Below are 27180 nucleotides of genomic sequence, written 5' to 3' on the forward strand. Positions count from 1 at the left end.
TTAGGAAATCTGTGCCTAAAATGAGCCGTTTCTAAAAATTCCTGATTGTGACATCATGGTGAAACTAGCATAGACCCCCCCCCCCCCCACCCCCCCCACCCGCCAAGCCTCGTCACTTGAGTCTCCGCCGACCAACGTTGTTTTTACTGAGATGCCGGGTGAGGACACACTGAAAGGACCATTTTTCATGGCTGGTTTGGGAATGCCCCGGTATTCCCCCAGAGGAGCTGGCCGGCTACGGAGAGGGCAGTTTGGGCTTCTCTGCTCAGGCTGCTCACCTGCGACCCTGACCTTGCAGACTAAGTGGAAGATGATGGATGGATGGATGGATGGATGGATTAATGGCTGGTCCATTAGCAAGTCTCAGACCATCTTGAAACCAACACATTATTTGATGCATTTTAATCAGCGTTCAGACCATGCCACAGCACTAAATCCACCCTCATTTTTGTCCTGAACAACATTTTGGTCGCATCAGACTCTGGGTCTCATGTTTTGCTGCTCCTATTGGAACTGTAGATCATGACCTTCTGTTTACATACGCTTGAAGTCATGGGTGGGGGTAGCTGATACTGCCTTAGAATGGTTTCGCTCCTACTTATCCAATAGATCCTTCAGTGTTACAATTGGCAACTGCTCCTCCCCCTCTGTCCCACTGCACTGAGGTGTCCCGCAGGGCTCTGTACTGGGTACTCTACTTTTCTGTATTTATCTTTCACATTTGGGTAGCATTCTGAATGCTTTGGTCTCAACTAGGAGTAATACGACAATGACGGCTGGTATTGTCAGAAACCTGGCAGCAGCATTCTGAACAACCTGAAGGCGAGTCAGAGCCGAGACGGGGGTGCCGATTAGGAGCGCGTTGGTAAAGTCAAGGCGGGAAATTATAAACGCGTGAATCACTGATTCTAAGTGCCTCCTCTTCAGTATTGGTTTCAAGCGTGTTAGTCCATGCAATCGGAAGAAGCAAGATTTTACCACAGCGTTTATTTGAGGAACCATTGAGATACCAGTGTCCAGTTTGATCTCAAGGCTAGTCACGTAATCTTGAGAAAAATCAACAGAACTACATCCGTTGGTGGGCAGATGGGAGTGCTAGTGCACCATCTGCCCAAGAGATGTTGAGTTTATGATGATATAAAACAGAGAGGAGTAGAAACTCCTCATGCAGGAGAACATGAGACCATTAAAGAGACAGTAAAAGCTCTGCACCACCCTTACATGTGTTATGTTCCTGCAGCTCAGCGCTCAGCCCACGAGCTTCCCATGGTGGAAAAGCAGGACTTGGACAGCTGTTCGGCTTCGGGTGGACAGCAGATGATCCTGACTGGGCAGAACTTCAGCTCTGACTCAAAGGTCATTTTTCTGGAGAAGACTCCGGGTGAGTTTGGTTGTCTTTGGAATCTGAACCTGTGAAGCCTTTGCCTGTTGGTTCTGATACCACTCTGTACTGGGCCATAATAACACCACAACACCGGGTTGAGCCTCTGCGTTTGAGCAAAACATTTGTAGCAGTTTCATTTTTTTCACACCCGTTGTTGTAGAGATGGAGCCATGGGGGATTTGCATGATCCAGAGATCAATGCTGCTGCTTCACTTCCTGCTGGCCTCTCCTTCCTCCCTTACTTCCATGTTGTCCCGTCACTCAAAGGGACCTTTTGTCTCACATGAAGTCCTAACATGCCAGGGTTTGAATGCGGATGTAGATATTCATGGTTTATTTTTCCTGTCTGATCTGTCGGGACTCTGATTCAGTTGCTTTCTGTTAGCAAAGTGTTTGGCTCACAATTAGACACTCCTCAAACCTCCTAAACATCCTGGATTTCCTTGTTCTTTTTTGCTTCGGGGGTTCCCTGCTGCCGTGTAACAGTTAAGCAGATGGAAACAGAGCTTACAATGAGGGATGGCCGTTGTTTTGGAGCGTTTCCTTATGACGCAAAGTTCCGGATCAGAGCAGCCGTGAAATCCCTCTGAATATGACACAGCTGCGTTCGGCTAGAGCGCCTTGGATTCTTGTTGTTGGACAGTAGTGAACTTCCTGGGCCAAGTCAGAGTTACTCAGGCTTTCCCCAGCTCCATCGCCGCCCCTCCCTCAGTTCTCCCAGAACAAGTGGGGCTATCCCTGAGAGGAGAGCTGAAACAAAACGCAAACAACTCCACATGCCAAGAAAGCAGTAGTCATCACACTTTGTAGAAGACACGGAGAGAGTTTCTCATGAGATTAAAAAGCAGATACAAATCTTGGCAGCGTGTGTGGAATCCCCCTTCCTCCTGCTGACTCATTTAATCCACGTGTTTTTAATCTGTAGTTTGATAGAGGGCTTCCACCTACACAACAGCAACACACCTCCTCTCTGCGTGCATGGGCGTGAGCAGTGTGCACCAACAAACACTGTTAGTTTTCAAAATAAAATGTTTTTTTTAAAAGCATTCTGATGAGAAGTGACGTAGCTTAGACCCTCGTCACGGTGAGCTAGCTAACTATCAGTCAGTTCTGCATTCTGGGGCACACACTCGTATCCTCTCTGTGACTAGTGTGTGAGTGTGTGTTCAGGGTGAACAGACTTACAGTTTTGCTTGTGGGTTTGGCAGGAAGTGGGTTTTATCCACTAACTCAAGCTGTCGATAGAAGCCTGAGGTGAAATGAAATAAGTAACGAATGCTTTGACTATGAAAAGAAAAAGTTTCACTTCTTTCTTTTTAAATTTCTCACCACTGTGCATCAATGCACAATCTGTAATCACCACACACCGCCACTACTGGGATCAGTTCAGGACCACCAACATCTGACCGGCCAATAATGTTGCAGCGATGTTATCTGTCCACTGCTTTTGCAAGAGTGTGACAAAGGTTAGTGCTGTTGGTGTCAGCAGCTAAATGCACCATTCCGATGGTGTTTTTGAAATGAATCTTTCAATATTATGCAGGTCTCTGGTTTTTAATGGGGCTGGGGTCCTGTTGGCTTCGTTGGACTGGTATCTCAAACTTTCACCAGATCAGTTTGCAGCCGAGTGTAATCCGGCCATTATGAAAATCAGCACCTCCAAATCTGAGACTATGGTCTTGAGTCGGAAGAGGATAGAATGACTTCTATGGGCCAGAGACGAGGTCCTGCCCCAAATGGATGAGTTTTAGTATCTTGGGGTCTTGTTCCCAAATCAGAGGCAAAACTGAGCAGGAGATCGATAGGCAGATTAGTACCGGGTCGAAAGTGATGCAGGCGTTGTACCGGTCTGTCTATGGTTAGGAGAGAGCGAAGCCGGAAAGCAAAGCTCTAGATTTACCGGTTGATCTACGTTCCTACCCTCACCTGTGGTCATGCGCTTTGGGTAGTGACCGAACGAAATTATGGATACAAGCGGCCGAAATGAGTTTTCTCCGCAGGGTGTCTGGGCTCTCCCTTAAGCCTGATTCATGCTTCTCCGTCAGCTCCAACAGGGACAGACACGGATGGACGGAGACATTTTGTTCTCATTCTTCTCCGTCTCCTGGGGAGTGTTGCAAAGCAATTCCCCGCCAGGACAGCAGAGGGCGTAGCGCTGTTCTGTGGTATCCTGTCATGTATCGGTCCAAGATAGTGTGTTTATATTGTGTTTTTGTTTATAAGAGACTTTTTAACACGGACTAATTTGTCTCTCATCCTCCTCCACCTCTTCATGGGCTCGCCACCTCTAAACCCACGTTTCCTGTCATTTACGTCCACAAATAAAACGCTTGCTGTGCATCTTTTCACTCCTCCAGTCACGGGGAATTAAACGTTCATGTTTTTAGAGTTTTTTCGCGAGGTATTCTTCAAGCTGCTCCGTGTCTGCCGCTAGTTATCCTCGGCTCTCTTTATGTTTTTGAGGGTGCAATGGCGGCGGTGTAGACGACAGCGGCGTCCTGACCAATCACAAGCTTGCATTCTCCGTCTCGATGGATGGATGTTTAGAAAAGAGAGCTCGACTCCGTCCGTCCTTGCGGAGCTCTCCGGCAGGCCCACAAGGACGGATAATGGCGTTGCGTGACTCCGCACCGACGCAGACGCAGAAGCATGAATCAGGCTTTAGAGATAGGGCGAGAAGCTCGGTCCTCCGGGAAGGGCTCAGAGTAGACCCGCTGCTCCTCCACATCGACAGGAGCCAGTTGAGGTGGCTCGGGCATCTGATTAGGATGCCTCCTGGACGCCTCCCTGGTGAGGTTTTCCGGGTACAAGACTCAAGGGAATACCCAGGACACGCTGGAGGAGCTGGCCTGTGTGGCTGAGGAGAGGGAAGTCTCTAGGCTGCTGTCTCTGTGACCTGACCCCGGATCAGATGAGGAAAATGGATGAATGGTTGGATTGATTGATTGACTGTCTTTAACCTTTGAGACCAAGCTTCATGATCCAGGATGGTCTATGGCACATTTCTAGATCATGAATCAGCTGTTTAGGCTAGCTTAATGCCACTTTCAGGAAGTACTGTGTTCAGAGCTAATAGAGCTAATGTCATGCACATTCCCATTGCTGGACTGGATAGCTGCAACGTACGTTCAAAACTGTCTGCCAGTGGTAGATTCACACAAAAACTCACACATTTTCTTCACCTGACTAAAAAAATCTCACGTTTACTGTTTTCTTCCTAGATGGACAACAAATCTGGGAAATGGAAGCAACAGTGGACAAGGACAAGAGCCAGCCTGTAAGTGTCATCGGTCCAACTTGCTACACATCCTGTATTTTTAGCTCATCTTTCACCAAAGGAACACTTTGAGTGTGTAACTAAGTTTGGTTTTGCAGAGTATGCTCTTCGTTGAGGTTCCTTCTTACCGAGACACCTCCTTGTGCCGTCCTGTCAAAGTCAGCTTCTACGTCATCAACGGCAAGCGAAAGCGTAGTCAGTCTCAGCATTTTACCTACACCCCGCTGACATGTGAGAACTTAGTCCAACTCCTCAGTGTGAATAATATAAAAAGGGGTTTTGGTCACTTGGAGGAAAAAAAACTGGTTTTGAGGAAAAAGTTGAAATGTTGAAGGTATATTTTGAGATTAGAGTTTTCATTTTGAGATTAAAAACTAAACGAAAACCAACAAAAGCCCTGGTGCAAAGTTCGGCCATGACCATGATACCTTGTGTGAATAAACCAAGGTTAACTTTAAATTCCCGTTTGGTTTTATTAAAAACTGCTGGTTTTGCTGTATCTCTCCCCTGCAGCCGAACACAAACAGTGAATAACTTCTAAAGAACTTTGGGCTATAATTTCAAAACCAGGAACCAGATGTTTCTTCCTCCGTCTGAGCCACCCCGACCGACGCTGTCACACAGCCATGTCCACCATCATCTTACGGCTTGCCTTTTTCTTTTAGCTCCATGCATTAAAGCAGAGCCTCTTGATGAATACGAAGCAAACCACATGGCCTACGGAGGGCCTCAGATCTTACCACCTCATTCCTACTACCATAACCCTCGCAGCATACTCCACCCAGACAATGGCCTCGTATCCAGCATGGCCTCCTGCCAGCGTTTCAGCTCCAGCCTTCCAAACCATGATGCACGATTCCAACGCCAGAGTCCTACTGTTGTCTACTCCCGTGGAGGGAGGAGCCTCAGTGATAGCCCTGGCTCTTGGCAGACTGTTGGTGTGATGACTGACCCCCATCGGTCAGTTCTTGCCCACACGGGGCCACCAGTCCAGTCTGTTGGTCCCATCAGTCCACCTCAACACTCCTCCATCATCCAGTTCTCCCCCACCAACCACCACCTACTTCGAAGTGGAGATGCTCCAACCCTCCCTCCTCCTCAACCTGATAACCAACAAATGATCTACTGTGACGGCTACTCCCCGCAGCCTTCCCCTCACTCACCCACACACCCCCAGTCCCACCCAGAGCACTGTCCCACTGTGATTCAGCAGAAAGACCGTGCCCCATCTGGGACCAGACAGATGGAGGCCTCGGGAGGCGTGCAGCGGCGAGTGACGATCAAGGAGGAGAACCTAGACCAGGCCTACCTAGATGATGGTGAGTGTAAGTTCATGCTTCGTGCTCTCTATGAATCACGTCTTGTTGTGTCAGCCGTGTAATCATGTGGTGAAAAAACAAACACTGGCAGACTTTAGTGATGGATATGTGGATGACAGAAATGGAAGATAAGACCAACCAGAAGTTCTCTAAAGAACAATTCATGGATATTTACAGTATCGGCGTGGTCTCTCAGTTTGGTCTGTGTGCCTCGGTATCCTCTGAACGAAGCCAAAATGCTGTTAAAACAATCTGTGCTAGGAGGTGTTCCATTCAAAGTGGAAATAGCCACGGCTTGAGTCACATGTTTATACTTGTGCATGTCAACCTCATTACCCTCTGACAGAATTAATGTCAGGCCACATCCAGCAGCAGGCAGGAGTTCCAACTTTCTCCTTGAGCTGGAGCTAAAGGTTCTCCAAACTGTTTATTATAACAGCGGTAGAACCTCCAGGGTTTGTTGGCAGGGGGAGGCTTAAAGGCAGCTTTAAAAAACAAAAAAACAAATTCCTGCTCCAACCAGCATCAGTCCCTCGCCTGCTCTCAGGGATCATCTGGCACAGCACGCCTCAGGAGAGGTCTTTTTAAAACGCTCGCAGCAACGAGAGCCGGGGAGAGAAAAACGTGTCGCTTTGCTGACTGACTGGCCGTGTTCACGCTGTTATGATGTGAAAAACAACCTCCATGGCAACCATTGTCAAACAGTGGAACGTGCTGCCTGGGAGAACGGGGGAAAACCTCTGTTTGTTGTAGTTGGCCGGGACTTCTCCTTGGCCTTACACCCCTCGACTCTAAGAGGGGAGCCCACCAGAGGATTGGCTTTTCTTTCCGACCACGAGTTTCTGACAGTCTGGCACAAGAAACACCTCTGTGCAGCTGCTGCGCTGCAGAAAACCAGCCTGATCCCTGCAAGATAGCAGCAGGGTGGAGGGCAGTGTGCAGGAAAAGGGAAGGAGCTGTGTGTGTGTGTGTGTGTGTGCATTTGTGTGTGTGTGTGTGTTTTAATGGAAAAAATGAAACGCAGAGAAAAAAGCTAGCCTTGGAATTTGTGGTTTTTGGAAGGGACTCGCAGGGCTTCCCTCCACGGTAAACAGTAACAGGTCTGTAGGCCGCTGAATTAACGGGGAGTTTGAGAAAGTCACACAGGGGCCCTTTTGGATCCCCCCCGTCCTGGAGTCACAGAGCATCATTTCCCCAAAGTACCCCCGCATCAGTTTATTCAGATCAAGGACACACCTGCCATCAAAAACACACGGAAACAACCTGACATGAATATAAAACTGTGAGTAAGTGTGTGTGTGTGTGTGTGTGTGTCACTAGAAAACAAAAATGTCCATCGTGTCACAGTGAATATTTGGTGTACTGATGAATGCAGCTCTTGCAATATTTCGAGACATTGTGCAGAATATTTATTCCACCATGAGATGATCTCACTTTAAAAAGTACCTTCAGACAAACAGAGTAAGGCCTAGTCCACACGTAGACGTGTTTTTTAAAAAACGAATATCCGCCCCTCCAAAAACTTGCATCCACACCACCGCGTTTTAAAAAAACTCTGTCCACACGTACCCGGATAAATACGTTGTTAAGGACATGCCAGACCTGTAGGCGGCAGTACTTCCCCCGTTCTTAACCTCGTCCTTCGTCTGTGGTCTTCCACAAGGAGCAGTAATTCTGCTTGCAAAAACAAACAAGCAAAAAGCGCTTGGACAATTGATGGATCGGGTAGTGACAGAGCGCAGCTCTGAGGGCATCCATGATGTCGGCTAGTGTAAACACAGGTCGCACACGTGATGTCAGCAGTTTTTTGTCGCGGAAAGTGACGTTGCGGACCTTAAAACTCCGGTTTTGTCTGTCCACACGCAGACACCCAAAACGGAAAAAACGCAGATCTTCACTTTGGCCGGAGTTTTTAAAAAGATCCGTTTTCGTGTGGACGACAGGCCAAAACGTAGAAAAATATCTACGTTTTGGCAGATCCCCGGCTACATGTGGACAGGGCCTAAATGTCACAGAGGCAAATTATCTTGCTCTACAGATCTGTAAACATTGCATCACAGACTCGACGGACCTCTTATTTTTTGATGAAAAGATAATCTTGATATTTTTCTGATGTGTCCTGTAAGAATATAAAATCCCCATTCACAACGCATCAGGCTACATAGCTGCTCCTCATCCCTCCTAGAGGTTATTACACATCACCTCTTATCATTTCTGCTTTAGTGAGGAAGAAAGAGGGACTTCCCAATTTGCAAATCTTAGAAGTACAAAAGATCCCTTTTAGTTTGTGTGTAAAAAAACTAGAGACGCTCTTTATCTCGACAGCAGGTCGGTATGACTCATCCAGACGTTTTACGTCACAAAAGAAAAGTCCAGATGCCACATCTTGCTATCGAGTTTCCTCAGAATGTGAACTTTACTGTAGATTGAAGTGCTAAATGAAAGTCTGGGTTCTCAGTTTGAACCCACCTGTTTAATTTCCCCCATGCAGAGGCCTTGTACCATCTGGCTTAACGGCAGCTCTCACCGTGTCTCTGGTTGCATTTCATAGACATTTTTGGACTCTGCGTCTCAGAGAAACCAAGAATGTTTGGAGTTACTTGCTGAAACCCGCGGTCAGCAAAAAATATAATACGGAAACTGGAATAGCCTCCAAAATCTGGGAGTGACAAGTTTAGTCTGTGTGGAAAAGGCCTGGAGGCAGTGGAGCAGGTGAACTTGTTCCAGCCGGCGGAGATCAGGGCCGGAGAGATAAAGCACACAGCAACAGCCGGGTGGATGCACATTAGTCTCAGCTCACTTGCAGCCCATTTAGGAGGCTTTCTCAGCGCCGCTTCATAGCTGCATCAGGATGGAGACAAGAGTGGACATGCTCTTATTTACCCTGAAAACTGGCTTGAGAGGAGAACTCTTCCAGAAGAAATGACATCATAGGACAAGGTTGTCAGAATCACAGGCAGGGTAAAAATAATTAGCTTTCGTTTGCATATCGGAGAAACCGTAAAGCAGTCGATGTTACCAGTAAAGCTTCTTTCAAAACAACCGTCACAAGGTGGCTCACATGACAGAAAATACACAAAAATCTAATAAATCAAGTTAAAATGAAATAATAAAGTAAGTTAAAAGTCAATTAAATATTAGCATGTCAGGGTGAAAAACAAGTCTCACATAAAATCTAAAAGAAAATTAAAATATGACTTTTAATGACTTTGAGGTGCTTCTACAAACAGATCTTAGTGACAGTGTATAGTTTCCTGCCTCTAGGGGGCAGCACATACATTTCAGGGTAGTTTTACACCATATGGGCGTGACTGTCGCTAATTTAAAAACATAACGGTAAATGTTGTTACCTGTGGAGCAGAAAGCAGCGTAGAGAGAATGCAATGCTGATTGTAGTTTTCTGGAGCTGTACTTCTGGGTCCCGCGCCTGCCGATAACGTTAAACTACGGCAATACCCCTCAGCCAAAATAGATCGCTTTTTTTTTTTCAATTCATCTCTTTCACGTAGGTTTTGGAAAGAGTGAATCGGTTTTGTTATAACATTCATGTTTCTTACTACCTGAATGTTTTGAACGTAGTAACAAAACCTCTATAAGTCATACTTCCAGCCAATCATGTAGAGCAGGGATGTCAAGCTCATTTTAGCTCAGGGGCCACATCGAGGGAAATCTAGTCCCAAGTGGGCCGGACCGGTAAATTAAAAACAACTTCAGATTGTTTTCTTTTTTTTAATACAATCAATATAAAACAAAGCTGGGGCCTGAGGACAGTGTATCCAAAATAGTACAAGTACAACATCTGAAGTGTACTTGAAAAATTGAATAAAAATAAATAAATAAATAAATAAATAAATAAACATTCCATAGTGATTCAAAGAGCTTACAGATCACACGGCTAGATCAGTTTCATGCAGCACTTAAAGTAAATTTGACTCATTTTACTTTACATCTTTTAGCTTTCACCAGCACATCAATATCAGAAGTCACATCCTGAGTGGCGGCCATCTTCAGGATGTGATTCAAGTTCTTGTGTGAGCCTTGAGCGCAGCTTTGTTTTATTTATACTCATTACAGAGAAAACTTGCTCACAAAGATACGTTTATTTTCACTCTACATTGTAAAGTATGAAAATAAAGTTTACAGAACCATCTTGCGGGCCGGATTTAACCCGTTTGCGGGCCGATGCGGCCCGCGGGCCGCATGTTTGACGCCCCTGGTGTAGAGTGACATCATAAACAGTCGCAGGACCCCGAGCCGGCCAGAAGGAAACATGGCTTCTTATGGGCCATTCCCATCTGTACCGGGTCGGCCCGGGCCGGGTAGCCCCAGTCGGCCCCAGCCCGGCCCGGTTGATTCCACACATCCTTGTCTTAAGCCCATGTGGGCTGATTCTTCCCACCAATCAGAGGCTTGCTCTAATGGAAGGTGTTAATTTGCTGTCAGCAGTGGGTGTGTTGGCCCGGGCCGGCCTGAAGCAGACCCCCTCGAGAAGAGGGCTGAGAATGAGCCTTTGTTGGCCCGCAAAAATACCAGGCTACCCAGATATGTAAACAACCTACGCTACCCGGCCCAGGCCGACCCGGTACAGATGGGAATGGCCCATAAAATGGCATCCCTCTAAGATGCTAGACCCGCTCACTATGCACTTTTGACCCGATTTTTATGGTTATGTTACAAAGCTGCCAATACCTTTCAAACATTTCCATGGATATTTCCAGAGATTAACTGTAAAAATAAACATTGGCACTTCAAAAACTAAAAAAAAACAACCTGATCAGAATCTGAGACGCTATATCATTACCATGAATGAGTGATGATCAGGTTCATCAGCTACCATGACTTTAAAGGGCAAGTTAACGATGAAATAGTTTTGTTTCTTGTTATTTCTAAAATATAATTGACCACTCTGGGTTTCACATGCAGGCTGACTGTGAAAATGCTCTTCTACCCTTTTTCACATATTAGCTGAAAAACAAAACCGACAGGAAAACGCTGAGATCTGCGTCACGCTGTATGTTAACATTCATGGACTCACCCATCTTGACTCACGATGGGGAATGCTGTTGTTGGATTGGCGTCCAGAAAACAACAGAGGACGTCTCGGCTAGTAGAAGCTATCTGTTAGCATTAGCAACTCCACCACACAGCAGAACTTCTTCAGGCTTGTGTTATTTGTGGAGATAAACTTGAATTGAATTGAATTGTTTTATTTATAAAGCGCCAAATCACGACAAGAGTCGTCTCAAGGCACTTCACACAGTAAACTTTCCAATACAGGTCAGTTCATTAAGCCAATCAGTAACAAGTTTCCTATATGAGGAACCCAGCAGGTTGCATCGAGTCACTGACTAGTGTCAGAGTCTTTACAGCAATCCTCATACTAAGCAAGCATTTAGTGACAGTTGAGAGGAAAATTCCCTTTTAACAGGAAGAAACCTCCAGAGAATCCTGGCTCAGTATAAGCAGCCATCCTCCACGACTCACTGGGGATGGAGAAGACAGAGCACACACACACACACACACACACACACACACACACACACACACACACACACACACACACACACACACACACACACACACACACACACACACACACACACACACACACACACACACACACACACTAACACACACACACACACACACACACGCACGCACGCACGCACGCACGCAAGCACACACACACACACACCCACCCACACACCAACTTGGAGCAGGCAGGGTGCTTCACCTGAGTTAGCTACCGTCTCTTTTTTCCCCAACGTCGGTTGGAAAACAGAGCAGCTCTTTGGCTCAGAGCTCAGCTGCCAGACACTCACCTATTGAACAAGCTAGTGCTCCTAAGGCCTGCCTCGAGTAGTCGGTTAGTGCCAACCGTTCATTAGAATCAGCAAAGCGCCACTGTTTCCCGCCCCTCGGTGGCACTCCTGCTGCTTCTCAGAGCCTGTTTTCTACTCAAGAAACGTTTCTGCGGAGCTGCTGAGGACATGAAAGTTTCTCTAAGGCATTGGGTGTCACTGGGGACTCCATAGCACACTAAAGCTGTTTTTACAGGACTTAAGCGTTTGCAAAACGGGATTTGCCGCAGCTCCCTGGGGAGGGTTTTGGCATTTATAGTAGCAAAGCTGAAGCTAGAATAAACTGCCAGCAGGCACCTCTCAAACCAAGACGGGATAAAGGGAGGTCGCTGCAGACTCTGATCATGTTTGGACTAAAAACATGACCCATGTTCTGCTGCGGTTTCACATCTGCCTGTGATTAGAGAGAGAGACAAACGAGTGGGACGCAGAGGCACAGGAGAGGAGGATTAACTAGTTATTCTAGCTGGTAGGTAGTGCATGAGTGTTCTTCCTACCCACAGCCTTCAGCATCTATGATGACTCTTTGAGGAATTTTGACTAATATGAAGTTATTTTTGTTATTATTGTTGCTCTTGAACAACATGAGTAAACATCTTATTCTTACCTTTAGATCCATTCAATTCAATTCAATTCAATTCAAAAATACTTTATTAATCCCAGAGGGAAACTGATTGCTGTAGTAGCTCAGAATGATAATAATAATCAGGTCATCAAGGAGGTACAATGGTTGTTGGCAGGAAGGATCTCCAGTAGCGGTCAGTGTTGCAGCCAAACTGAAGAAGCCTCTGACTGAAGACACTCTTCCGTTGTCGGACAGTCTTGTGAAGAGAATGCTCAGGGTTGTCCGTAATTTTCTTGATTCTCTGGAGAATCCTTCTTTGCATCATCTCCTCCAGCGGTTCCACAGTCGTCCCCAGAACAGAACCAGCCTTTTTTATTAGGCTGTTGAGCCTTTTCAGGTCCCTGCTTCTGATGCTGCTACCCCAACAGACGATGGCTGAAGAGATTACACTCTCAACAACAGACTTGTAGAAGATCTGCAGCATCTTGCTACAGACGTTGAAGGACCTAAGCGTCCTCAAGAAGTGCAGTCTGCTGTGTCCCTTCTTGTAAACGGCTTCGCTGTTCTTTCTCCAGTCCAGTCTGTTGTCCAGGTGAACTCCAAGGTATTTGTATTCCTCAACCATCTCCACTTCTTCTCCCATGATGGAAACAGTGTTTGACTCCGCCCTGTTTCTTCTGAAGTCTAAAATCATCTCCTTTGTTTTGGTGGCATTCAAGGTCAGATGATTGTTTCCACACCATGCCACAAAGCGCTCCACCAGCTCTCTGTACTCAGCTTCCTGTCCATCTCTGATACACCCGACAACTGCAGAGTCATCTGAGTATTTCTGTAGATGACAGGTCTCTGATTTGTACTGGAAGTCTGAGGTGTACAGGGTGAAAAGGCATGGTGAGAGTACAGTCCCCTGTGGTGCTCCAATGTTACTGATCGCCTGGTTTGATGTGCAGTTCTTCAGCCTCACAAACTGTGGTCTGTTTGTCAGGTAGTCTTTAATCCAGGCGATAGTTGAGGCCCCCACCTGTGTCTTCTGGAGTTTCTGGCAAAGTGCATCAGGCTGAATTGTGTTAAATGCACTGGAGAAATCAAAGAACATGACCCTGACAGTGCTGCCTGCTTTGTCCAGATGACAGTGGATTGGTTGAAGCAGCTGGATGATGGCATCTTCAACTCCAACTCCATGGCGATAAGCAAACTGCAGTGGGTCCTGATATGTTCTAGTTTGCTTATTCAGGTGGACCAACAGGAGTCTCTCCAGGACCTTCATGATGTGGGATGTCAGGGCAACCGGTCTGTAGTAGTCATTGACTGATGGGCAAGTTTTCTTTGCAACTGGAACAAGGCAGGGTGTCTTCCACAGGACTGGAACCTTCTCCTGGGCCAGGCTGAGGTTGAAGAGGTGCTGCAGAATCCCACAGAGCTGCTCTGCACAGGCCTTCAGTACCCTGGGGCTGACACCATCTGGACCTGCAGCCTTGTTCCTGTTCATTCTCTCCAGCTGCCTCTTCCACCTGACTTCTAGAGACAGATAGGTGGGAGTGGGAGGTAACTGGGGCAGCAGCATCTCCTGACTTGGTTGAAAACAGATTTATAGACCCACAAGAGTCCATGACTGCATTAGAAGACAAAAGAGCTGGTGTGTGACAGGAAAATGTTGGATCAAAGGAGGATGGGATGTCTGATTGGCTGGGGACCGGCGAGGAGGATGCTGGGTTTGTTCCTGAACTGAACCTATTGAAGAACTTGTTCAGTTCATTCGCTTTGTCCAGGCTGCCATCTTTGCTATCCTTCCTCACCTTGAAGCCTGTGATCTTCTTCATCCCTGACCAGACATCTCTGATATTGTTCCTCTGTAGTTTGTTCTCCAGCTTCTTCCTGTATGCCTCCTTGCTGTCTCTGATCTTGATCTTCAGTTGCTTCTGTATACTCCTCAATAATTCCCTGTCTCCCTCCTTGAAGGCTCTTTTTTTCTCATTTAGCAGATTCTTCAGTTCACTGGTGATCCAGGTTTTTTTTTTTATTAGCGAAGCATCTCACTGTTCTGGTGGGAATGATGTTGTCCACACAGAAGTTTAAATAGTCAGTGACACATCCAGTCATGGCATTGATGTCCTCTTCATATTCTTGGCAGAGAGTCATCCAATCTGTGGTCTCAAAACAACTCTGCAGTGCTTCTTCAGCATCCTGCAACCATTTTTTCCACAGTTCTTCTTGTCACAGGTTGCCTCTGAACAAGTGGTTTGTATTCTGAGCAGAGAAAAACAAGAATGCGATCTGATTGTCCCAGAGGAGGTCTTGTTTTAGACATGTATGCATTCTTTACATTTGCATAACACACATCCAATGTCTTGTTTTCTCTGGTGGTGCAGCTGACAAACTGTTGAAATGTTGGAAGTGTAGCAGAGAGCGAGGCATGATTAAAATCACCAGATATAGCCACAAATGCATTGGGGTGCTGGGTTTGTAGCTTAGTGACAACGGAACTGATGGCATCACATGCATTTTCAGCAATGGCTGAAGGTGGAATATAAACGGTTGCCAAGACAACACTGGTGAACTCTCTTGGCAAATAATATGGGCAACAACTTACTGCCAAGAGTTCAACATCTGGGCTGCAGAGACGACATTTCACTGAAACATGACCTGGATGGCACCATCTGTTGTTGACAAGCACTGCCACTCCACCTCCTTTTCTTTTCCCGCTCCTCTTCAGATCTCTGTCTGCTCGTACAGTCAGGAATCCTGACAGAGAGACGCTGGAATCGGGGATATGGTCCTGCAGCCACGTCTTAGTGAAACACATAACACTACACTGCTGATACTCTGGCTGAGTACTTGAAAGGGCTTGGAGTTCCTCCATCTTGTTGGCCAGTGATCTCACATCGCCCATTATGATTGATGGAAGAGATGGTTTGAATTTCCTCTTTCTCTGTCTCGTTTAGCTCCCGCTCTGCACCCACACTTCTTGCATTTGAGCTCATTTGGGATTTGTGGCTTCATTTGAGGCATTATTTCAGCCTTTCCAATGTTAATCAGCTGTCCCGATTGTAAACCAGCTTGTTGCCATGGTTACGCATCATAACAAATGCTCAAAAAGTGAAAAAAATTGCAGTAAAAATCCTCTAAGCTTCACAGCACCAGAAACAGAAAAGGAAATGTAAAAAAAAAACAGTTTTTCTTGAGAAACTAGAATAAATAATGTCCAAAAAAAGACTAAACTTACATATAGTCAACATGCAGCCACCCAGAGCAGCGCAGTTCCCAAACGAATTTCTGCGAGATCCTTGCTGTGCAGTAATAACTTTTAATGGGCTGGTGTATACACCGATATGAAATTTTTGGGCCAATACCAATATCCGATATTAAAATCACTGTTATGGTCGATAACCGATATTTGCAGATACCGATATACTGACATTAATGCTTTTAAAATCAGCAGATTTTTTATAGAATTTATATTATTAAAGCAGAATTTACGTTATGTACACACACCACACACATTTACACTTCTGAGAGGACTACAATCACTGTCACATGACCACCCCCCCACCCCATCCCGACCCTCTGAAACAAAAATGACTACCATCTAACCGATATTGATGCCGATATATCGTGCATCCCTAGGTTACTGGTATGATGTCATGTTTTACCATGTTTGTAAGTGTTAGCGTACATTGTGAATGTTGTGCTCAAACTTGATTAGAAGAAATTTGTGAATCATATTAAAATGGCAGTTTCTGCCAGAAAGGCCGGGATGAAACTCTTAGTGGGGAGGAGGTTAACAGCTGATCAGAGCAGAGGTGGAATAGCTGTCCGACATCTAAAACAACTCCAACTCTAAGCCAGAAGTGAAGTTTGTTCAGTTTATTGAATATTTTCACAGCATGTCACTTTGCTTATAACTGTTGTTTATTTCATTTCTGTAGTAGCTGGATGTCCTTGTTGCTATCTCTCCATCATAACGATTCCTTTTAGGCTTTATAATAGTTAGATTTGTCTACAGCTACAACTACCTGACAGAGAGCTACTAGTTTAGTTAAATGAATGGAAAATAGCAGAAAGAGCAAAAGTAAGAGAAACTGCAAATCTCCAGTCCACTCATTTATTTAAAGGGGATATTTTACATCTTTTGTAAACAAGTTATAATTGCTCTGCAGTCAGTAGAAAATGTGTTCATGACATTTCTCGCACAAAATCAGTCTCGCATAAAGTGAGCTCAGCAGCTGTTTTGGTACCTTCCAGAATGAGCTGTTTAAGGGCTCTGTCACTTTAGTGCAAATAAGCTGTTGCTGGCCACGCCCACTAAGGTATTGAGAACTGCTCATCAGCATGGTTTAAAAATCAGGACATGCTTTTGTGATGGATTCAGTTGCAACAAAAAGCTTGAAGATTCATCAGACGTAATGAGTTCCCCAAGGCACACTGGAACCCTGTTGAGCATCAGTGTTCACAGACAGACAGATAGAGACAGGCAGACAGACACCTTGTAGACTTTGCTTCTCACCAGAGCTCGCCACAGACCATGCAGCAGAAGGAGGATGCATGCTTGTCATTACTTCCTGCTCAGTGTGAAACTACCTGAACGGACTCGCTGACTCAAGGAGGAAGTGTGATGGCAGTTGTAATTCAAGTTGTGCCACTTCCCTTTCACTCACACACACACACACACACACACACACACACACACACACACACACACACACACACACACACACACACACACACACACACACACACACACACACACACACACACACACACACACACACACACACACACACACAATGAGCTGCTATTTTTAGAACTGTGGCACCATGAAAGTTTCCACTTCAACCCTCTCTCACCTCCTGCAGCGGTGTGTGTTAATGTGTGCACACATGTGCGTGCATGCATGCGTGGGTGTGTGTGTGTGTTTATCCATCCATCACACACACACACACACACACACATACACACACACACACACACACACACACACACACACACACACACACACACACACACCTACGGACAATTTAGACAGACCAATCAACCTAACAGTCATGTTTTTTGGACTGTGGGAGGAAACCGGAGAGAACCCACGCATGCACAGGGAGAACACGCAAACTCCATGCAGAAAGATCCCCGACCGGGAAGAGAACCCAGGACCTTCTTGCTGCAAGGCAACAGCTCTAACCACTGCACCACTGCACAGCCTGTGTGTGTGTTTATACACACTTGTAATTGTCTGAGGATCAGTGAGTAAATGCTGCTACCTCTAGAGGTCCCTCATCATCAGAGTTGATTATCAGCCTCCTGAGCTGCAGAGTTGTCAGACTGGATTGTTTCTTTGGCAACCACGTTTGAGGAAAATTTGTTGTTCTGAGATATTTTTTGGGAATTGATTAACATTTATCCTGTCATTGTCTAATATCTCACTCTTTACTTGTTCTACAGTGAATGAGATCATAAGAAAGGACCTGACGGGCGTTCAGGCCAGAGGACAAACATAAATGAAGACCCGCAGCAGGAAGTGACAACATATCCTGGTTCCGCCTTTATCCTCAGACACACACGTACACACAAGCGTCGGCTTTCCAGCGAGGCAGCGCACGTCCACCAACAATGCCAGTGAAGTGTTTCTTCACCTACACGGTCAGAAACATCGCCTCCTGGCCTCTGTGTTTGCTTTGGTTGGTTTTCCCTGCAATAAAAAAAGGTGTAAACAGAAAGGATCACCAGACGTCTGCACTCAGGCGTTAAACGCACAGGATCCCTCAGAAAAAATAGAGTTCAGAAACTGTTAAAGAACAAAACGATGCATTGGGAGCAACCAAGAGCTCTGTCCTCACTATTCAGGCAAAAAAACTCCCACCTGTCTGCCTTATCGTTGAGCAAAATCCTCATGTAGCAACCGTTTTACCAAATACTCCCAACGGGTTCATGTTATACCAAAAACAAAGCACTGGTGTGAGGCTATCGAGATCTCTCTTGTGTAAACTGTTCAGAACGTTCACATTGATCATCTCGTTTCTGCGCAGTTTTCTAAACGAAGTCCAGCGCACGCCGCCTTAAGCATGTAATTATGGATTAGTATGGCAGCGCCTAAAATAGGTAATGGGGAGGGTTAGGACTTTTTATATAATATCTGAATCATGTGAATAATGTACTATTTTATACTCCTATTTAATCGCGTTAAGGTGCCAACATTTCTTCATATGTGCCTGTGATGCGGAGATGTCATGGATTTACATGTTTGTAATGAATTGATGAGTTCTTTGTGGAATAATTCAGGCTCATTTTGTCAGAATGAATCAGTTAAATGGGTCCTTTACCTTTTTCAATCACAAGTCTGTCGGTTTCATCAATTGTAATGACATCTGTCAGTCTGAAACAAAATACTATCAAAAACCTGGTGTGTTGTTGTGTGTAGCTCTTCTCTGTGTGATGACATCAGAAGTGAGTTGACCAATAATGTCTTACCTGATGCAGGCCGCTTCTTAAACCATCTGAGTTTGGAAACGGCAGCATGTGTGAGCTAATGGCTAAATCTGGGTTTAAGTGGATCGCTGCCATCTTAAATAATAATTAAAAAAACTCATCGCTGCTGTAAAATTCACACCACATGTTTATTTGTTTATTTTCAATTGGTTATTTACAGCTTAACTCAGTAGCAGAGCTACTCCCAGTTGGAATTTCACAACAATTGTGTCCATGAAACCATGAAAAGCAACATCCGGTGGTGGTTACGCTTAATTACACGACGGGGGATGAGAGTTGCTTTAAGATGGCAGAACCCACTTCGCCTGCGGCGACCAGCTGTTGTAAATCCGTTTCTGCGTCTCCAAACCGACGTCACCCAAAGATCCATGGGTAAGACGTGGCCAGCTCTGTGTGGAAACCCGCATGGAAACATCTCAGTAATCACTTACTTAGTTGTGCCACTGTAGAAAAGGAAAATGTAAGAATAATAACTGAAAGTTATCGATAAAGTTATCGCATTGTTTGTGTTTATGAGGTCCCTAATTCGGAAAAAAAAAGTGTCAAATATTTTATTTGATCAATAATTTCGTCACTGAGCCAGCAGTGCACAAAAGCCTTTAATAGTTAATGAATGTAATCTGTTATAAAATATTAAACCTTCCCTTTTCTGTGTAAATATTAGAAACTGGTCAATGTCTGAAGTTTCTGTTGTGTCTCGTGTAAAACTTTGCAGTCATCCTTCTAGAAGTTGTGTTGTAGTTGATCCTATAGTCGTGTCACAGTATGACATCATTACTAATAGATGGGTTAATAATGATGAACTGTTTTAATGTCTTTGTTCGTGGTCTTAATTAAGCTGAACTCCTTTGTGCCTCTGTAAGAGTCTCTTCATGCGACATCTGTAAACTCAAGAGAAGCAATAAACAACCAGAGATGTTGTGAATGAGCTTCTGTAGTCATTTGCATTTAAGGCTCTGATAATGAAAAAACACACACACACACGCACGCACGCACACACACACACACACACACATGCACGCGCACACACACACACACACACATGCACGTGCGCGCACACACACACACACACGCACGCACACGCATGCACACACATGCACGCACACACACACACACAGACACAACCTCTGCTGTGGCAAAGCCGGCTCACAGGTGCCTCAGCAGCGACCGTTTGAGGAAAACGAGCTGCAGCACATCACTCTCCTCCCGCTCTGAGCCATCGGTAGACGGACTCATGGGAGGCCTAACTCGTCCACCATCGGAGCTCCGGTCTCTGCACTGTTGACATGGACAGACGTGACTGAGGACAGTGCATGCTCAGTCTCAAATCTCCCCTCAAGACACTCACGACAACCAGAGGAGAACTAGTGTGGCTAGGGGCTGTGGTTGCCATGGGAACGGCCTGTTTGCAGCTGCGACCCATGTCAGGAGGAGGGCTCTGTAAATGAACCTTGTGTTCAGGAAGTCTCTGGTTATGACATCACTGTTAGGAGTGAGAAAGCGCCGTGCGGGTGTCTCCGGGCTGCTCATTCTGATGTGCCCTGGTGAGTCATGTGGCCTTTAGCCTATGTTGTAATGAGTTTGGAGCACACACACATTGCTGTAAGAAATCAGGCGGCAATGAAACACACGATGATCGTGGTATTTCATTCAACGTTGTTCTGTGTCCTGCTAGAATGTTTGTGAAGGCGGCAAATGCAGCCGCTGACGATGGAGCTGGCATCCTATTTGTCCAGATGTAAACAACTTTCAGCATTTGTTTGTTTTTTTTTAACCGCCTGCTCAAGCGTGCAGGTTTGGACAACAGCAGGCTTACAAACAAACCTCCGGATGTTAAGCTAAAGCTAATCGTTAAAGGGAAGAGACGTGTGCACCACTGGGATAGGAAGGTCAGAGGTCACAGATGTAAATGTTCATGTTTCAGTCGTGTTTGATGCTGGACATACGAGTTAAAATGGCTCTGCTGTCCACAGAGAAGTCTCCCTGAATTATTGAGCTCTAAACGGGGGGCATGTCTCATTTGTTGAACTGAAATCACGTATTTGTCTTTAGCGAATGCTCTCTATGCTGCTCCACTTTCTGATACCAGATGCTGCTCCAATATTGACTGAACTGCACGTTTTGATGCATAAAAATGGAGAAAACTGGTGCTTCAGTTTGCTGCAACCCAAATAAATATGTGCAGACAGAAACTCACTGATTCTTTTGTGCCCAACTGGAAATGGAAGAAAATTTAGCACTTCTATAAAAAGTGTGAGGCTAAGGGGTAGAAAATGGAACAGGACGTTGGTGTTCTTGGTTTGAAATAGAAACGTTATTGTCTGTTTGCAAATGTCTCTGAAAAGTCAGGATAATTTTCTCAGAGACGTGAGTCACTTTCCCGGTAGGTCAACACTCCCCATCCTCACCAGAGGGAGCATGAAAACACCCTCCAAATAAAAGCAGTGATCTACAGACAGCAGACGTCTCAATCTTTCAGTCATGTTGAAACGCCTTCGCTCACCTCCAAACAGACGCACATAGGAAGATCAGCTCAGCAGGAATTACGCCAGAGGCAGTTTGATGACCCCCCCACCATGTACATCAGAAACTTTAGATGTGTTACTGTCGGCCTGAACTGTAGTTAGAAATTGTTGAGACTGAATGAGGTGGTGAGTTTTGCTGATGGCCAGCAGAGGGAGACAAGAACAAGAGAATGAGCTCCACATGAGCGCCATAAAGAACTCCCTCTGTTCAGACCGACCGGTCACTTCAAAGATCCGTCCAGGCTTTCTTCATCCTTAACATGTGGATTTGACTTAATTTCAATTGATTACATTTTGTTTATATTTCACCTAACAACAACAACAACAAAAACAATAATAATAATAATAATAATCCATCCATTTTCTTCCATTTCTCCAGAGTCGGGTCGCGGGGGCAGTAGCCTAAGTCGAGAGGCCCAGACTTCCCTCTCCCCAGCCACTTGGGCCAGCTCCTCCGGGGGAATCCCAAGGTGTTCCTTGGCCAGGTGAGAGACGTAGTCCCTCCACCGTGTCCTGGGTATACCTTTAGGTCTCTTCCCGGTTGGCCGGTTGCCCGGAAAACCTCACCAGGGAGGCGTCCAGGAGACATCCTGACCAGATGCCCGAGCCACCTCAACTGGCTCCTCTCGATGTGGAGGAGCAGCGGATCTACTCCGAGCCCCTCCCAGATGACTGAGCTTCTCACCCAATCTCTAAGGGAGAGCCCAGCCACTCTTTGGATAAAACTTTGGCCGCTTGTATCAATGATCTCGTTCTTTCGGTCACTACCCAAAGCTCATGACCACAGGTGAGGGTAGGAACGTAGATCGACCGGTAAATCGAGGGCTTCGACTTCTGACTCAGCTCTCTCTTCACCACGACAGACCGGTACAACGCCCGCATCACTGCAGATGCAGCACCAATCCGCCTGTCGATCTCACGCTCCAGCTTTCCCTCACTCGTGAACAAGACCCCGAGATACTTGAACTCCTCTACTACTAATACTACTAATAACTACAATAATAGTAATACACATCTGCTGCTGTGGCCCCCAGACTCTGGACCTCTCTCCCCCTGAGCCTGAGATCAGTGGACTCAGTGGTCTCCTTTAAAAAGCAGCTGAAGACTCACTTGTTCAAGCTGGCTTTTGTATGACCTTCTTCACCTCTCTCTCTTTATTCTGCTCTCCCCACCTATTCCACCTTCCTCAGGATCCACTGATTTCCCTCTTTCCTGTTCACTCTCTCTCTTTCTTTACATTTTTTCTTTTAAATCGCAATTGCTTATTCTTGCTCATTTTAAATATATTTTTAAACATTTTCAAAATACTTTTTTTTCTATTTTTACAAGTTTTATATTTTTTGTTTTTGTTTTTGTGAAGCGCCTCGTGATTTTTATCTTGAGAGGCACTATAGAAATGATATTTTCTTCTTCTTCTGTCTCCCCGTTTGGTTCAGCCTGTGTCTCTGTTGATTGCTCCCACCTGCCTCTCGTTTCCCAATCACCCAAGCTCCCAGCCCTCTTGTATTTAAACCCCTCCAGTTCTGTGTCTCTTGTTTGGCTCATTGTTCCCGTGTCCTGCGTGCGTTTGTTTTTAAAACCTTTTACGTTACCCAGTTTGTCTACCTGCCTGATTCCTCCCCGGCGTGTGGATCCTCACCTCCGTTCCACTCACCGGCACGTTGTGACAACATGACCGTAGCGTGTCCCTTGATGCAACATCAAACCTATAAACTAAACCATCTTTGAGTCACATGACAGAAACACTTCGAAATATTCTATCAATTTTTTTTATGTTGTTTTATTCGAGCAGACTGCAGAGTAGACACATGCTCACATCTCCAGATTGGCCGTGTCTAACAAAAGACCTGCCAGGTCCTCACTCTGGTCTGTTTGGCCATATTTCTCTGCAAGTCCTGCCAACCCTCACAGCTGACTAAACGATCAAACTACAGTTAAAACTGAGTGTAGACAGATGACGCTTTAGTAGCTCTGCACCTCTGATGTTTAGAGAAGCTGCTGCCCGGGGGAGCCGTGTCATTCCAGGGAGATACAAGTAATTAATGACAAACTCTGTAATTTGTCAGCCAGAGCATCTGTGTGAATGGAGGAGTGAGGGGCTGATCTAGAGACCGACAAAAATGGGTGCATAGGAAAGAAAGTCAGATCAAGTTAGTAAGTGATGAGTTTAAAAGGACTGCAACAAAGCATTAACATATGAAGTCTTACAAACTTGAATGATCTTGATCTGGATTTGATCCTTAATACAAAGAGTCACCTGCACTGTCGAATCAACACCTGTCACTGTCTGATTCTGAAGAGAGTCATTCTGACGATGAAGTCAAGCTAAGATTTCACACGTGTGAACCTCAAAGGTCATCTTTTTCCAGAGCAATGGAGCCCTGAGCACTGACCCCATCAAACACTTGGAATAAAATGAAATGGTTCCATTCTGAGACCAAACTGGTTCTGAAAAGCAGTTGCACCCTTAACAGATTTCTTGTTTTGGTGTTTTTATCACCAAAATGTTTCTGATCGACTTCCTATATCAGAGAAAGATAACCTGAGTAAATACAAAATCCACAAATGATTTCATGTGTTAACAGAGCAAAGCTATCCAACCCAGACTGGCTCGGTGTGAAACGTAATTGACCCCCTTTTAAAATCATAAATAGAATGTTATTAATCACATTATCAGTAAAACTGAGTGTACTAAATAAATAGTGAATGACTACAATAGAGCCACATGAAGTCAGCTAAAAGATCTCAAAAAGCAACTAGGGTTGTCACGGTAACCGGTGTAGCGGTAAACCCCGGTAAAAAAGTTGACAATAATAATAACCGTCTTGTTTTAAAAAATATATATTATCTCGGTGGGTTTACCGTGGCTGCGGCGTAGGTGCGGTGACCCTTAAGGTTGGTTTATGCTTGACGCGTCCGCGAGGTCCGCACGGCTCCGCGCGGAAAAGTTGCGCCATTTTAACAACCACGCCCCTCCACCGCACCTCCGCACGGCCCAGAATTTCCGCAACGCGCACCTCGGAAAATTTCTAACCACGCGGACGGACGGACACGGAAAAACTTGGTGAACTGGCAAGAACTAGTATGGCAGAGGTTCGTAAATACAGACATTTGTATGATTCAGCTCTCAGAGATCACCGTGATCAACATGTTGTTAATAATTCTTGGAGAGAAATAGCTCGCACTGTCGGAAAAGACGAGGACGCTGTTAAAAAATGCTGAAATGCCATGTTGTAAACAGTAATTTCTACTTCTACTATGGTGTAGTGTTGGATGCATGCCGTAGAGCTCCATGCTGCCCCCTACAGTTTGGGAGAATATTGGCTCACCGCAGAGACAAGCTGCATGAACCATAAACGCTGCGAGTTGTGAAGCGCGTTCCATCCGCGAGCCGCATCACCAAGCGGAAAGTGAATGCGTCAAGCATAAACCAAGCTTTACCAGCCACCGTATCATCTGCTGAAGTTGCCGGCGGCACATGTACACTTTGTTGTTTACAGCCAAAACTTTCTTGAAGCTAAAGCTGAAATAATGGCCAAAGGAGGAGACGGCAGCCCTCAGGACATTTTTTTATCCCTCAAAGAAGACAAAGTGGGAAGTACGGGCATCTTTTGGATATCTGAAGAATGCCGAGGGACAGTTGATAGAAGACGGCTATCCTGTTTGCAGCACGTGCAGAAAAAGTGTCTGTGAAAGGCAGCAACGCTTCAAATCTCATGACACATCTGCGTGACCATCACCCACAACTCTGCAGTCAACGCAAGGCAAGCTAACGTTAGCGCTTTAGCTAAAATGCGTGATGCGAGGATTTGGGTTGAGGGAGAACGCAACGAGTCTCTATATAAAGCAGCCGCAGCGCCGCTACCTGCATATAAACCGTGTCGCGGACACCGCCATGTTGAAATGACGCTATGCATTACGGGGCTCCCAGGGGCCGATAAGAGTTGGTCTCTCTCCGAGAATAATTATGAATTTAACAATGATTACTGCCTGATGACATTTTCCCACATCTGCAAAGCTCACTGGAAGGACACAAACCGAGGACAATATTTTCCTGATATAGGGTTTATTACTCAAGTAAGGGTAAAAAAGTATCTGATTAGAAGGCTACTTGAGTACTGAGTATCATCTGGTCTAATATTTTAAAATGATGACATCAAACAGACATAAAATAAGAAGTTATGGGCAAATATTGGTATTTTAAAGACTAAAGAGGAAAAATGTAAACAAATAAACAACATATTACAAAATAACACATTTTAAGGCTAAATTTAGACACAAACTGAGGACAATATTTTCCTGATATACAGGGTTTATTTAGTTGTCTGAAAATGTAACACGTAAAAAAAAATACCGCGATAATACCAAATACCGTGGTAATTTTGGTCACAATAACCGTGAGGTTAAATTTTCACACCGTGACAACCCTAAAAGCAACACATCATGCCCTGTTCTGAAGAAATTCAATAGCTGACGAGCCCAGAACATGTTATGCCTGCAGTTTCCTCTAATTCAGCTATAAGTGAACCAGAAGCAGAGAATGAGACGAGGGAAACAAATTGTTAGCGCAGTTTGATTTTTATCACCAGCTGATGATGCCTTCCTCTCCTGCTTTGAAGCTAGAGACGACATCAGCCCTCATGTGAACTTATTGCTCATTAAATCAGAGGCTCCGCTGATAAATACGGCAGCCGCCCACCAACAACACAACCAACAGACCGCTCCGGTTCATTTCTATAAGTCCCACCAGTGCTGCTGTCAAAGGTCATTTGTTTACATAATGCTTCCTTCACACTGACGGGGTAATAATTGTCAGGATGTTCAGAGAAAATCAGAATTTATTTGTCATTTATTCTGAGAAAGTTGTTATGAATAAACGTCATACTTTTGGGGATATGTGTTTAATGAAGGAGTGATTTTTATGATGGTAACTTTACCACTAGCACATGCTCGTGCTAGCTCGTGTTGCTGCTTGTGTCTTGTTTCTGGGGATGACTGGAGGCAGCTGCCAGTGGGTGTAAATCTGTTTCCTTCAGTTGAAAGTAGGAAGATGTGTGGGTGCTGTCAACTAACTTGGTGTCATATTTATGATGGAGAAGCCCCACCACCTCCTCCACCTCCATCTCAAAGTCTATGTATGCTGTGGTCCCAATGGAAATAGGAATTGGGAAGATTTCCAGTAGAAGAAAAAGACGAGTTCAAGCTCCACACCGTGGTTTCAGGTTTTTTGGGTCATGGAAGAGGAGATGAGGTGGATCAGGGCTGTGTCTGTAATAAGGTGAATCCTGAAGTGCAGTGTTATGGTACGGGGGGGGGGGGGGGGGGGGGGGGCTGTTAGATCACTTGTGTAATCTCAGATTGCTAGGTCACTCTACTTGACATCACTCAGCATTTTATGTGTGGAACAATCTTTGGAGGCTTCAGGGGATCAGGATACTGTAAATCCTCTAGTACAGGCCGGTATTCAATTAAAGGCCGGGTCTCCAATTTTGGCCGGTGCCGGAGTCGGCGGAGGTGAATAATGGCCGGTCTCTTATTGTGGCCGGGTGGAATGTGGTAAGAAGCAAGTACGGGGGACGGTTGTGTCATCGTCTCACTTTTGATTTGCCAGTGATAGACCGCGAGGGTAACTTTAACCGTGCTGAGACGAAGAGGAGGCGAAAATTTGATATAAAGTTCAAAGAGAACGTGCGCTGCAGAACACTGGGGAGCAATAAGGGTTGTATGAACTAGTCGACTTCACTATAGTGACTTTTTATGCCTGTCGTC

The 27180-nt window shown here is 45.4% G+C and overlaps 1 protein-coding gene across 4 annotated transcripts in view; it reads left to right on the plus strand.

Moving 5' to 3' along the window:
• The window catches only part of nfatc2a (nuclear factor of activated T cells 2a), a 25011-nt gene extending 6909 nt beyond the window's left edge, over positions 1-18102 (plus strand). For 2 of the 4 annotated variants that reach the window (XM_015967170.3, XM_070544825.1), the window contains exons 6-9: positions 1241-1381; positions 4606-4661; positions 4760-4892; positions 5327-6272. In XM_015967170.3, the coding sequence (XP_015822656.2) occupies positions 1241-1381; positions 4606-4661; positions 4760-4892; positions 5327-6042 (1046 nt within the window). In that variant the 3' untranslated portion in view covers positions 6043-6272. Of the gene's footprint in view, positions 1-1240; positions 1382-4605; positions 4662-4759; positions 4893-5326; positions 6273-17842 lie in introns of those variants that run through there. The other 2 variants (XM_015967168.3, XM_015967169.3) reach the window with 2 other exon arrangements.
• Positions 18103-27180: the final 9078 nt, after the last annotated feature.

Source organism: Nothobranchius furzeri, chromosome 15, assembly GCF_043380555.1.
Source record: "Nothobranchius furzeri strain GRZ-AD chromosome 15, NfurGRZ-RIMD1, whole genome shotgun sequence".
In the NCBI taxonomy this organism is placed as follows: domain Eukaryota; kingdom Metazoa; phylum Chordata; class Actinopteri; order Cyprinodontiformes; family Nothobranchiidae; genus Nothobranchius; species Nothobranchius furzeri.